This window comes from Pogona vitticeps, chromosome 8 (assembly GCF_051106095.1).
Source record: "Pogona vitticeps strain Pit_001003342236 chromosome 8, PviZW2.1, whole genome shotgun sequence".
NCBI classification, from domain to species: Eukaryota; Metazoa; Chordata; class Lepidosauria; order Squamata; family Agamidae; genus Pogona; species Pogona vitticeps.
This window is the reverse complement of record NC_135790.1, coordinates 23671095-23684871: the sequence shown is the minus strand read 5'-3', so window position 1 is coordinate 23684871 and position 13777 is coordinate 23671095. Positions and strand designations below refer to the sequence as shown.

At 48.5% G+C, this 13777-nt stretch overlaps 1 protein-coding gene and 1 long non-coding RNA gene across 5 annotated transcripts in view; one reads left to right on the top strand and one right to left on the bottom strand.

Moving 5' to 3' along the window:
* Positions 1-2604: 2604 nt before the first annotated feature.
* LOC144584216 (uncharacterized) lies at positions 2605-7525 on the bottom strand. The gene is made up of 2 exons (XR_013538329.1): positions 7434-7525; positions 2605-6066 (listed from the first exon to the last, which is right to left on the bottom strand). It is a non-coding gene; the product is annotated as an uncharacterized LOC144584216 (long non-coding RNA).
* Positions 7526-8304: 779 nt separating this feature from the next.
* IGSF9B (immunoglobulin superfamily member 9B) overlaps positions 8305-13777 on the top strand; it is a 103478-nt gene continuing 98005 nt past the window's right edge. For all 4 annotated transcript variants that reach the window (XM_072979141.2, XM_078379838.1, XM_078379840.1 and 1 more), the window contains exon 1: positions 8305-8835. In XM_072979141.2, the coding sequence (XP_072835242.2) occupies positions 8766-8835 (70 nt within the window). In that variant the 5' untranslated portion in view covers positions 8305-8765. The remainder of the gene's footprint in view (positions 8836-13777) is intronic.

Here is a 13777-nt window from a genome sequence, read left to right as displayed (position 1 = left end):
GGGTGGTACAGGCCAGATCCTGACACAACCATTATCACCAGCCGCTGTTGCTTCTCTTTCTCTACTTCATTCATTATTGCAGCTAGTTCCTTGTTTAACGGAGAGCTGGGAAGCAAGTAAGCATTGGCATCTATTGCTCCTCCTCTCCACCACCACGACTACTACCCTCCCCTTTGCCACCAGCACCACCACTGAATGAGCATAAGCAACAGACAGGTTGCAACAGACAGCTCACACTGCACTGGTGAAAGATACTCAAGTTGCAGTGGCAAAGAAAAGAACTAAGTCCAGGGAACACTGCTGGGGTGTGAAGCCCTCAGCATGCATCTAACCATGGTGAACTTGGAGGAGTTCAGCTGTGGAGAAGGCCTTCCATGACGAGGGACTCCATGCTTGGGTGGACCTTCCATCTGAAACAGCTTCTTTGTATGCCCAATCATCATTTGTCCAATACTGTTTGAAACACTGAGTTGTGGGCATCTGTCACATGGGATCAGCCCCAAGATCGATGTCAAAAGCATCCCTAGAAATTTGACTCTAGGAAGTATTTCATCGTAGGCTGCTCAAGCCAGCCAGAAGAAACTGAAAACAGAGAGAGAGAGAGAGAGAGAGAAGGCAGTAGGGTGACATAAGTGAAGGCTCTGTTCAGGAAATAATTGACAAGGTAAGACTGAAGCATCCTCCTGGGAGGTTAATAAGACACGACAGACAATTGTTACTGTCTGGTGCCGCGCATGTTGTGCGAGTCTATTAGTGGGATTGATGACTATGAAGACAACATGTTAGGAAATGTGTTAACGGGTGGGGGAAGTAATACGATTTAATGGACCCACTCCGCAGGAGATGGCACAGTGTTGCCAAACCCCCCACCCCACGAAGAACCATGCACACCGGTGGACCGTTCCGGCTGGTGCCAAAGGATCAAAAATAGTTTCCTCCCTCAAGGCAGCTGTGAGAGTTAGTCATTCCTAAACAGTGAATGACATAGGGAAAGAAGTTGTTGAGAGGGAGCAGAGCTGAGAAACGAAGAGGAAACCCCGGTCCTTCCTTGGCCTTACCGTGTCTTCCAGAGACCCTTATTCTGGCCACCGTGTTGTTTTCCCCAAACAGAGCCTGTATGCATTAGCGTTGACGCTAGGAGCTATCTCTGAATTATCAGCAGCTTTGAGTTTTCAGCAATGCAGGCTCTACATTTTCTCTCCTACTGACATCGCTCCTGTAATGTGAAACCCTCATACCTATCAATGCCTCATCAAGCTTGCTTTCTCCACTTTTGTCTTGTTTCGTTTAGTCGTTTAGTCGTGTCCGACTCTTCGTGACCCCATGGACCAGAGCACGCCAGGCCACTTTTGTCTAGCAGGACTTAAATATCTAGCCAAATTTATGAACATGCTTGCTTCCCCCCCCCCCCACACACACACACCTTATTTCATTTCAACACATAGCTGGATTGAGAGTTCTGGAGAACTTTAAAGCCAGCATGCTACTGTGGAATTGGAAACGTATAAATTTAGGAAAGCCTTTACTCTGGCTAGATGCGAGGCTTTCCCCTCTGCAGTGCTGGAAGGCAGATTTAAGAAAACCCCGAGGGAACAGAGATTCTGTCCCTGTGGCTCCGGAGAGATAGAATCTATCGAGCACATGATGCTTAGGTGTGACAGACATAATAAGATCCGAGAAAAATATATTACACCACTTTTAAAAGATATGCCAAGCCAATTGGATTCAGACCACTGTAATCAATTGCTAACCGACCAAGATCGGACTATCACAGAACTGGTAGCGAAATTTTGGGTGGCATGCTACAGCAGACAGACTAGATAGCTCAACCCTTAGACCTTGGCCATACATCGCTATATTTGCTGCTTTAGACATTCTTAGCTGTTTTTAGACATTTTACCTTTTGTATGACTATATATGCCACTCTCCTCAACGGTTTACCTTTTATCTTTTAGCAGTTTTACCTTTTATCCTTTTAGCTTTTTATCCTTTTTTTATCCTTTAGTTTTACCTCTTGTATGACTTTGTAGTACATGCTTGTCTATGAAGTTATGTATTCACTTTTGTATGGCTCGATGCCGTAATAATAAAATGTATCATAGCATATGGAATTGGTCTTAACAAAGCAATGTCTGCCATTTGGAATCTCCAGTCTTTTTGACTGTTGAATTGAGAAGAGATACAAATATTTCCTCACATGCTAGTTTCCTCTATATATGCAAAGTGACTATATGTGAGAGTGAAGGCATGCAGCTTTTCTGCTTCTAGGTAACTGATAATTGTGGCAATTTAAACTAAACAGAACTCGTGGCACCTCATATGAGGGACACCCTCTTTAGCAACCTTTTAAGAACCAGCTAGAAACATGGATGTATAGGCAGGCCTTCCCTTCCAGTTAATTCCTGTCCTCTTTCCTTTTTTATTATTTTTCTCTTTATTTGATTTATTTTGTATTTTTCCCATCTTGCAGAATCATTTAATTAATTAATTGTTATAAATTTTTCTTGAACTTGTTATCCTTTATGTTGTAAGCCACCTAGAGTGGTTGAAATGACTAGATAGGTGGGGTATAAACAAACAAACAAACAAACAAACAAATAAGCCTTTATTCGTTCAACTTCAGTATATTTTATTTATTACATTTATAATTTCATGACCCTGGGGTCAAATTTGTGTGTGCAGCTTGCTTGAGTCATATCCATGTGCTTAAATCTGATAATGGTCATCTGTGTCCAACTCATTGGTCGAATACACAGCGACATACACACCTACACAGACAGGCTATCTTTATCTCTCTATGGGCATGTCACCCTTCCATGTGATTGTGTCTGGAGCTGCTCAGAAACTTACTAAACTAACAGCAGGAAATGTGACAATTAAAAAGCCAGAAGTGGTACAGTTACACAACCACTGCATGAATATGCAATAAATATCTTTCTATACCTCTCCATGACATTTGCCTGCAGCCAGCTGCAAAATGTTATTTCACACTCAGCTAGAGCTGAAACTTGGTACTTGTAGAAATTCAATGTTTGGTCCATTGACCAGTGTTTATGACTCAATTCTGAATACAAAATTTGTTCAAATTAGCATATATATATTAAAAGGCTAAAAATAAAATGAGTAGTTGTTTGTAGGGATGCTGTGGAGGTGTTAAACATCACATACCATTAAATGTTACAACTAGAGTCTGGAAAAACCACCCCATGGACTACCATGTCCAAAATCCACCAGCCAGCATGTGCTGGCTGACAGGTTATAGAAGATGCAATAAAAAAATTACAGTCTCTCCCACCACTGGCAGAATAAGTCAAACCATTTGATATCACTGCAAGTTATTTAGCAAGCTCTGTCAGGTGGTAAGTATCCTATTTTTCTGTGTAGAAGACGCCCCCATGTATAAGACACCCCCCCCAATTTTCTAACCCAAAATTAAGAAATCTAAGTGGGGCTTAGCAAGTGGAGGGGAAAGCAGGGATCAAAACCCTGCAAGATCACTTCGATCCCTGCTTTCCCCTCCACTTGTTTTTGTTCTCGCCTCATCTTACTTCCGTGTATAAGAAGACCCTCAATTTTTAGTCTAAAGATTTTAGACAAAAGTATAGTCTTATACACGGAAAAATATGGCAAGTATTATTATCACACATCAAACCAACACATTCTGTCACACACTCAGATATGTATATGAGTTGAAAGAATTCTGACCATACGGTGCTGCCCGTCCGTGCTGTAGACGAGAGAAAGGCTCGTCAAGAGCTAGCCCAATGGCTCTCATGGCCAGCGCCATTGCTGGCCACCCCTCGCTGCCTTAAAATCTGCCTTGATTCAGGCCACAGAAACCAACAGTTCTCACCATAGGATTTCACTTATCTGAACACCAAAGATTCACAGGCCCCCTTAAGCTTTTTATCATGGACCTCCGCCGACATCACAGAAGCTTGGTTGCTTCTTGTGTACTAAGTAGCTCTTTTAATTAATTTGAAATGCCTTTGGTGGCAAGAGGCAGATTGACACAGATGCAGAAAAGCTAAATTATTACAGTTTAACCTCTGAAAGTGCTTTGCATTTTAAGCGCCCCCTTTCCTTCAGTCCTTTCCAGGGGCCAAAATGGACCTAGCTCTCTAGAAAGGCATCATTAGGAACCACGCCAGTTGTTGTTGTTGTTTTTAAAATTAGGAAAGAGTGAAAGTCACTGGGAGGTGGGGGAGGAGTTTCCATCAGGACTGCAGTGGGGGGGGGGGAAGGAGTACACTGACTTTTCTTTTCTATCCTGCCAGCCACTACATGCCCCTCCAGGGTCAAAAACAGCTTTCCTTGGGGGTCTAAAAACTGCATCAAGATAGGTGGGATTTTGTATAGTTGGCACAGAGGGAAGGAATCTGAGAAAATCTCCAGTTGATATGAAGGAAGAACAGGTTCAAGATGCTTTCTGTTGCCCTCTACAGGTCCCCCTTTTTGGCCCATTCATTCAGTCTATGACCTTGATATTTGCATTTCCCCATTTGCAGGAATGGGATTCTTCTGGAAACACACCAATGCCTGCACGGACTTGGAAAGAGATCAGATCATAGTGCCTCCAAATCAGTGCAAGTCAGAACAGGCACTAATCTATTCCCATTTATTTGAATAAGGACTGGGTCGGCAGGCCAGTGCACATCCTTGGGAAATAATGTATGTGTTCTGGAGTAATGAGCAAGCATTTGATTCAGGACCTTTTTGTATGCCTCTTTTGCACCCAATTAAATTCAGCGTTTGTGCAAAAATCAGTCTGCTACATTTGCAGGAGCATAGGAAGCTGCTGTATCTCGAACTGGTCATCTGTTCCTCTATTACCTGCTCTGACCATCAGCAGCCCTTCCTGATCCCAGGCAGAGGAGGGGGTCTCCTGCCACATGCTGTGAGTTCAATTTAATGCCAGGAACTGAAGATGGAATTCAGGCACCAAGGAATGACGCTGACCGACATCTATACAACAGGTGTGCTCTCCCACTAATAACTCATACTTTTTATTTGTCACATTAACAGATTATGGCTGCCTTCTAAAGTTTCTGTTACGTGCACAGAACAGAGAATTATGGAGTTAATCCTAAGAGGTTATCTCATCCAACTAATCAATTTATGAATTCTGTAGATAAAGTGCCCCTCAAAGATGGGCCATCTAGCCTCAGCCAGATGTCAGTTTCCCATCCCAGTTAGATTTGTGGTCCATACATAACACTTTGGATAAGCACTAGGTTGGCTTGTAAACATTGGTGTATAAGTCACACTATGAAACACACATGTGGGTGATCACATTGGAAGAGAGTGGCGGTCATGTGAGGTATAAAACAGTGATTTCCAGCCTCCCCCCCCCAATATTCCTGGACTAAAACTCTCAGAAGTCGTCATGACTAGATGTGCTGGCCAGGATTTCTGAGGGTTTTACTTGAAGAACATCTGGGGATTCAAGGTTGGGAACCACTGACTTACTATTGAACCCAACCGTGGAGAAATGAACATAATCAGATGCATTTCTGGAACAACAGCTACAAACCCCCCACTACAGATCTCATGACTTCCATTAGTTGCACAAACAAGACCTATCACCATTCCACCTTGAATACATTGATCTCATTTGCTTTTTCAGAAGCTAAGCAGAGTCTGGGCTGGAGAATAACTGGATGAGAGATCAGGCAGTGGATACTAGAGATCTCCAGGTAAGAATCCTCTGTGAAAATTTCGAGAGTTACTTGGCATTTAGTATCAATGATACTAGTCTAGACGGAATACATGTCTGACTCCACATAAGGCAGCTTCTTGTGTTTCCATTCAACCCTCAGAATAAGCCATCCAGACTTCTAATTGTTTTGACTGAAGGAAGCAGTGGATAGCTGCAAAATACAGAAACCAGTGGATTAAAAAAAATGTGGTCATCTCATCTAAGTGGAGATTCTCTTCCAGGCCTAACGGTCTGTCTTTATCATGATAACCTTTCTTTGCCAACAAAACTTGGTAGGGGGAAGGCAACCATTGTCCATCGGTAGAATGCTCTTCACTTCATCTTGGATACCATTCACCTTGGAACTCCTTGAATGGAAAGAGAGAGTGGGGGGGAAATGGTGTGACTCTGCACTTTCCTTTTGCAAATGAAGACTTACTTACAAAGGTGTTATGCACTGGTGGGAAAAGTTTCTACTGCTAAAATGTCCTCTTCTCTGTAACTATTAATGGCTTAGGAGTTGGGCAGCTGCGCATTCTAAATCAGGGGTCTGCAACTTATAAGAGCCTGCAGGGTTTTTTAGCTCCCTCCCCACTTGATTTTTGGGAATCAAGAGGTTGTTCAGATGCTCCAGTATCATCTTGAAAGGATACGTGAGATACGAACTGTTGGTGACACTATCTTCTATATTGTGTTTCCCTCCTATTCTGGGCTCCTGGAACTTGGAAACACACCCACTTGATTAATCTAAAACTAAATTCTTTCCCAAGAACACTGTAGGAGAACCGAGGAAGAGAGTTGGCCAAAGGGAGGACCCCATACGTTAGCCTGCATCCTGATGTTGGGGTGGCCCAAGAGCTTTGATTTTGGGGTGCCTCTGGTAGAAGGGTTAATGGTGTCTCAACCACAAGCAAAGGTGCCTATCAGCAGTGGTACCTCAACACTTTTCAAAAGGGCTGGTGCTTGGAATGACCCTCCCCATAACCCAGGCATGCAAAGGGAGTCCAGAAAAGTGCAGGCAGACCTGTGGAGGCAGTGCGGGCTCGGTGATTGCAGTGTGGGGCAGGGTCCTGAGAGATCTAGGATTCAGCCCCCTCCCCCATTGAACCATGACAGTCAGAGGGTGACAGTGGGCCAGCCACTTTCCCCCAATGAGACCTATGGCAGTGGAGATAAAGTGGGATGTGGGGAGAAGACCAAACGCACCCCTTTGAGCTCACTGGAAGGTCAGAAATTGTATGAATCAATAATCAACCAGAAGGAGCCATTTGGCCTGGGGTAGGTCTTTTGTCAATCTATCGGCTCTGAATGGCTCAATGAAAATGGAGCCACCTGCTTTGCAACAGAAACCGACTAGTGCCCAGGATGTTCATCCCCAGCTGCTGTTCCCATCCAGCTTCAGCTTCACCTGCAGTAAGGACTGCAGTTGAGCTCAGGCAGAACAAGCCAAGCCTAAGGCAGGGGGGCAGATGACGTCATCCCCCGTTCTGCCACCTCCCAAGCCCCGGAGCTTCCATCTGCATGCCCTGGATTCAATAGGCTTCTGCCCCAGACCAAGAGAAAGATCACCTTTGCAAGGAAAGGGGTCGCACACCGCCCCGTAAAACTCAACCCAGAAGCTGAGAAAGGCCGTCTTCCCTCAGCATCCTTGTGCCCCTCCCCACCCGCTCGCCCGCCCCTGTGAATAACAGCCGGGGGGGGGGGGGCTTCTGGCTTCTGCAGCAACGCCGCTCACCCATGCCTCGCTCTCCTCGCCGTCGTGGGCGGCAGGGGAAGGAGGGAGGTCAGCAGCAATGCCACCAGGGTGGGGAAAGAGCCCCGACGGGCTCACTTATCCCACGCGAGCCCGGAGTCCTGGGCGGGTGAAGTCGAGAGGCAGTGTTTCGCCGCTCCTGCAAAGGGCATCACCTCTCTGGCTCTCGGTCCCCTCCCTTTTTTCCTCCGCACCCGCTGCGCTGAGCAGCTCTGCGGAGATCTCCCGGGGGCGAAGGCTCTGCAACCCATCTCCCTCGCTCTTCCTCTCTTCCTGCCTGCATCCTCTCTTAGTCTCGTCCCCGTGGTCCAGGAGCATCCCTCCGTGCGGAGATCCTGGCCAGGCAGTGGGAGCAAAGAGGGAGGGAGAGAGGGAGGGGAAAAGGCGAGGGTGGGGCGGGAGGGGAAGGGAGAAGGAGCGACAGAGGGGTGTGTGCTTGCGTGTGTGTGTGTGTGTGTGTGTGTGTGTGTGTGTTGGGGGGGACCCCATTCCTGCGCCCCGGCATTGCGCATGATTCTGCGGCTCTGTGCCTTGCACGCGACAACCCACCTTGGCAGGAGGGAGGAGGGGAGGGGGGGCGGGCACCTCTCTGCCCCCCCTCTCCCGGCTGCCCCCCCCCTCCGCGCGCGGGATCAGCGGCCAGGAGCCAATGGCGGCTCTCCTTTTTTTCCCGGAGACCCAATGGGAGGCCGGCGGAGGCGTCGCCGGGGAGGCTCAAATGGCCCAGGCTAGGCTGCGCGCCGGAGGAGAGGGGCTTTGGCAGGGCTGGCGCTCCGTCCGCGGCTGCTTCGCTCGCGCTGGCTTGGCTGGCTGGCTGGAGCGCACGCCCGGTCGCGCAGCGGCTCGTCCGCTCCCTCCCTCCCTGGCTCGCTCGCCCGCCTGCCCGCCTGCCTCTGCCTGGCCGCGCCGGCCGTGCCCTTTCCCGCGAGCGGCGCAGGGGCCGGGCGCGTCGCCGCCGCCGCCGCTGCATGTCCGGGCGAGGCGGCGGGCAGGCGCCGGGCGAGGCAGGCGGGATGGAGGCGGCGGCCGCGCCGGCCGCGGGGTCGCCGGTGGCGGGATGGAGGCAGCCCCACGGCGGGCTGCGGCGGGCATGAGAAGGAAGAAGCGGCGAGCCGGGCGAGAGAGAGAGAGAGGCCGGCCGGCAGGCAGGGAGGGAGCGAGCGATCGAGGGGCCCCCGTTGGCACTCGCCCCGGGCGCGGCGAGGCAGGGCTGGGCAGGGGAAGGCGAGGGCTCGGCGATGAGAAGGGCTCCGGCGGCGGGAAGGGCGCGGGGCAGCTAGGATGAGGCTCCGGGGCGTCGGGCGCTAGTGTACTATGATTTGGTATGTGGCCACTTTCATCGCAAGTGTGATCGGCAGCGCCCGAGGACTGGCCGCCGCTCAAGGTGAGTTGAAGTGCATCGTGCGCTCTTGCGCGCTCTCTCTCTCTCTCTCTTTCTTTCGCTCTCTTTCTCTCTCTCTCTCTCGCTCCTTGCACTCCCCCCCGGCTTGGGATCAGGACAGCCCTTCCAGGCTCCCCCCCCCCCAAATCTCGCCCCTTCTCTGCCCGCGATCCTATCCCCCCCCACACACTCTTAGTGGAAGGCAGTTTTCTCCAAAGCTGTTGGAGAGAGAGGGTGGGGAAAAAAAACCCTCCAACAGCCCCCAAACTTCACACTATAGATCTTCGGATTAAAACGCCGCGCGCTTCCCAGAGGGAGCCCCCCCCCCAACTCCCCAAGCCATGGCAGGGGATTTTCCCGACGCCGCCTGTTTTTTTCCTGCGTGTGGAGGGGGAAAAAAAGCGAGGTGCTTTGCGGGACGAAAAGCCCCTTTCCAAGAACGAGGCTGCGGCGCGGCGAGGGCAGGGGACTTGGAGAAGTCCTTCTGCAGACTTTCCCTGCGATGCTGTGCACCTTTTCCTGCCCTCGGCGCCTCGACCCCCTTCTTTGGCTGCCTCTGGTTTATGCCATGCCTCCCGCCGGAGCTGTTGCAGGATCCCGGGAGGAGATGCGTCCGGCCAGCCCCTGCGCGCCATCCCCAGTCCACGAGGGGGGGGGGGTGTCCTGAGCTAGGCAGATGGGGGGTCCATGCTGAAGTTGCTTGGCCAAGCCGGTTTTACTGGAGTGCGCAACTCGCGCCGCGCTCACCTACGGTGGCTGTGCCAGTAGCATCTGTGATACTGTTCTGATGATACCTACGACCTGGCTGATTATTTTAAAAAGTAAGCTGTCTTTTAAAACCATGCTGTAGAAAACTCTCTGTATGACTGGTGTGTGTGTTTGTGAAGGTTTGAGATCCCAGCTCAATCCTACATGAATGTGAATTTTTGCCACTCATATTCTTACGTTAGTATATTCTGCCCAGTATATTCTCTCTCCGGGGCAAAGCGAGGATTCTGAGATGTGTGGGTTGGAGTGTTAAAAAAAGAAAAAGGACATTTCTGGTTCCCGCGGTTAATCACCAACAAATCCCACCTGGTTTGCCGAAATCCAAGCAGGGCTTGTTAAATAGCAACTCGGAGCGTTTTCGCTGGGTTTTTTCCTGTGGGTGTGAAGGAGAGATTCCGGCTTCTCTTAGGAAGTTCCAGATTGGGTTTCCTTTGGAGAGGTGGGTGGGATCTTTGTGAGGCAATTCTGATTACGTCGTGATGCAGTTTCTGATAAAAGAGACGTTTCTTGCTCTTGCAGTGGAAAATGGGGTGGGTAGGTGGCTGGGAAATCCTTCACAGCGATGCCTTGGGCTTCACGGAATGGGGACGGAATGTCCCACCTTTGCCCCTGCATTTGGTGATGGTTTAAGTGCCGGCCTGGCTCTGAACAGCCTCTCTGGCAAAGGAAGGCTTTTCGAAAGAAGAATCCCGTGTCAGGATGGCGCAGGGAAAGCGAGGGGAAGCCCGAAGTGCCCGCTGCCATCTTATGAAAATGCTAATCATTTTGGAAAATGACCTCCCGAAGGGCAAGCAAGCAAAAACCCTGAAGTCTTTAGAACATTCGCTGACAGAAGGCATTGCCTTCCTCTGCGTATGAGGCATTTTCATGCCACCAGGATCTCCGAGGGGTTGGAGATTTTTCTTTCAGGAAGTTTAGAAGAGAGAGCGTTTTGCTGTCAAGAAGCACAGAAAGGCTGCAGTTTAGGAGATTCCTGCCTGGTTTACGTGAATTTTATCCCCCCCCCCAAAAAAAACTTGCTCGCACATACATGTGAACTGTGCCATGTCTTTGCTTGGAAACTGGGACACAAGGTTGCTTCCAGTTCGTTGGAACTTGCCTGCTTGGTCACTTGGGAGTGATTCTGATTCACCACAGGCGATCAGGTATGGTTGCCCACTGATCTACTATAGATTCCACGTGGCTTTGCACCAAGAGCTCCTTGGCAGGTTTCCTCTTTTTTATCTCCCGGGAATGGATTTCCTTAGAATGATTTTTAGCAAAGCATGGCTGAGCTTTAGTGATGGCGTCAGGCATACATTTTTAGGATTAGTGTATATGGCTCTTGGAATGAATTTCCCGCAACAATGTTCACATTCCATTAGTATAATTGCATTTCTACACTGTCGTTTATTTTTCTGGTTGCTAAGCTCCTTAGACTGAAGTGTAGCGAGTGGGAATCTTCCCGCCAGAGCTAGTGTCACTGCAGCTGCATTACAGGTCTGCAGTTGAAGGAGGTGAGAATCGAGTGGGGGGGGGGTTAGGAAAAGTAGGATGGGATTTCTGCCAGATGCATTAGTGTTTTTTTAATGAGAAGAGCAAATTTGTCTTTTAGAGTAACAAACAAAATTCAAAAATGTGTTCCTGCCCATTCCCACTCCTTGCATTATTGCAATTAGTAGATCGTTTTGATCTCAGATCAGTGATCCAGCAGATGTGGTTGGGCTGCATTTCCCATTAGCCCCAGTCAGCATGACCTGTGGCCAGGGATAATGGTAGTTGTAGTCTAGGAATATCTGGAGGGCTGCAGTTCCACCAAACCTGGTCATTGTGATGTAAGGCTTAGCTGCTAAGGAGGCCCTTGCTTGGAGCTGCTTTCCCCAGGTTTTTTCCCCTCAACAGGGGTTTGTGTGTGTGTGTGTGTGTGTGTGTGTGTGTGAGAGAGAGAGAGAGAGAGAGGGGGGGGCAACTGATCACACAGCTGTCTGAAAATAGAGGGAGGGGCATCAATGCTGAGCAGAGCACATGCTTTGCATGTGGAAGGTCCTGTGTTCAGGTCCTGACATTACCAGTTAAAAGAGTTTGGTAGCAGATCTTGGAGAGAGTTTCCTAGTCAGACGTACTACAGACAATACCAGGCTGGGGGAATTCAGTGGTAGATCCATGCAGGGCACATTTCCATCCTAAGATCCTCTCTGCATTAGTTATATAGGAAGCTGCATTTGACCATTTCAGCCAGCTTACCCACTGTGTATAGTTAATTCGGAGTGGCAGTGACTTTTCAGGTTCTATACTGGAGCAAATTCCCATCAGCTATGACCAGAGCCCTTGGACTACAGATGTGGGTGCTGTGGACAGAACCCGTCACTTTCTGCATGTGAAGCATGCCAGCTGTTCTTGCTGATCTGTTACCCTGAGTATTGCAGGGTTGCTGAACAACCGCTGCATGACCTCCTACTCTGCTAGATACTTATCCTTTGGTTTATTAGTTACACATATATATATATTGAAGTGCAGGTGCCCATCATGATGGTCCCTACAGCTGCCCCTTGCAAATAGAATTTAAAAACATAGGCAACTGGATTAGTTTGTATCAACAAGCATTTTTTCTCTAGCAGTTATATCTAGCCATTTTTTCCCTTTGACCAGGAGCAGGTGTTTTGTTAAGCAAATGGCTCTTAATTTTCCATGAAGACCAAACCACCCTCCAACACCCTACATTGGGAAATGGGTAGTGTGTAATTATATATTGCTCCTGGAAGAACTAATTTCTCTCTTCGGGGCCTATGAAGATTGCAGGTAAGCTCAGGGGAGTGATGGATGATATCCTCATGGCTGCTATTCAGAAATTCCTAGGACATTCTGGGGGACCCAAACTCCACTACATCACTGCTCATGCAGTGTTTCCCAATTTGTCCGTTTCTAGTCCACATGAGTCTCAGTCTGAATGCCAATTCCCATCACACAAATGTAGAAGGATGCCTTAATGCAGTGGTCCCCAACCTTGGGCCTCCAGATGTTCTTGGACGACAACTCCCAGAAGCCTTCACCACCACCTCTGCTGGCCAGGATTTCCTGGGAGTTGAAGTCCAAGAACATCTGGAGGCCCAAGGTTGGGGACCACTGCCTTAATGGATCCTCTATATGCAAAGTTACTGCCATGAGAACTTTTCTCCCATAGGTATTGTGTTCAGCATGGAACCCATTCCTCTTGAGCCGTGTTTTGCTCCTTGTCGAGCGATAGACACACACGTGCCTCTCTCATTAGACTTTGTAATGTTGACGTGTCGTCGTTTCATGTGCTCGACTGCTAGAAATATCAATCACTCTGGACCCACCAAACCTTACTATCCCGAACATATTTGATTTCACCTGATTTTGGAAGCTAAGTGGGGTTGTTAAGCTTGATTAGTACTTAGAAGGGGGACCACCAGGGAAGGGCAGGAATCTCCAGGAAGGACCAGAAAAGACAGCCACTGCTATGGAGTAGTGGAGAATGCTGAGCTAAATAGACCACTGGCTTGCCTTGGTATGATGGGGTCACTTCCCATTTTCCTAAAAAATATATCTAAGTATAAGCATTACGTTCTGTACTGGAAGAATGATTATTGTATTCTGGAAGTTAGATGGGACTGAGACTTTTCTCTTTTAAATAAATAGCTACTCAAAGTATGCCGTGACTTTGATGATGGTAGCCAAAGGTTTTCAATAAAACGGAGGAGAAGTTGGCATGCTTACTTCATGACTCGTTCTACTGGAGAGTAAGCAGCTTTTTTTAAAATCCAGAGAAGTTCGTAACGCATCCCTTCGCATCTCCACACCTTTATTAGTCATCTAAACTGCTAGAAGAATAGGGGAAAGAGAACCGCATGGTGAGATATGGAACCTGTTATCTGTGTGTGATTTCTTCCACTCCGGCTGTTCCTTCCTGTGTGAACTCAGGGACAGGATCTTGTCTCCTGGCTTGGTTGTTGAGATGATGGATAAACCAACTGAAAAAGGAGGCGGTATCATGAGAATGATGTGTGTGTATGTTTCTGCACTTACATGCACAGGGTTATCAGCTGATTATCAGTGATGGATTCTCAGCTGACAACTGAAGCTCTCTCTATGGGTGTAGCCCCTTGGACCATGGTGCCCCAATGCATTTTGCTGTCTGAAGCAGAAATCCAGTGGTGCTCCCATACCTGCCCATGTC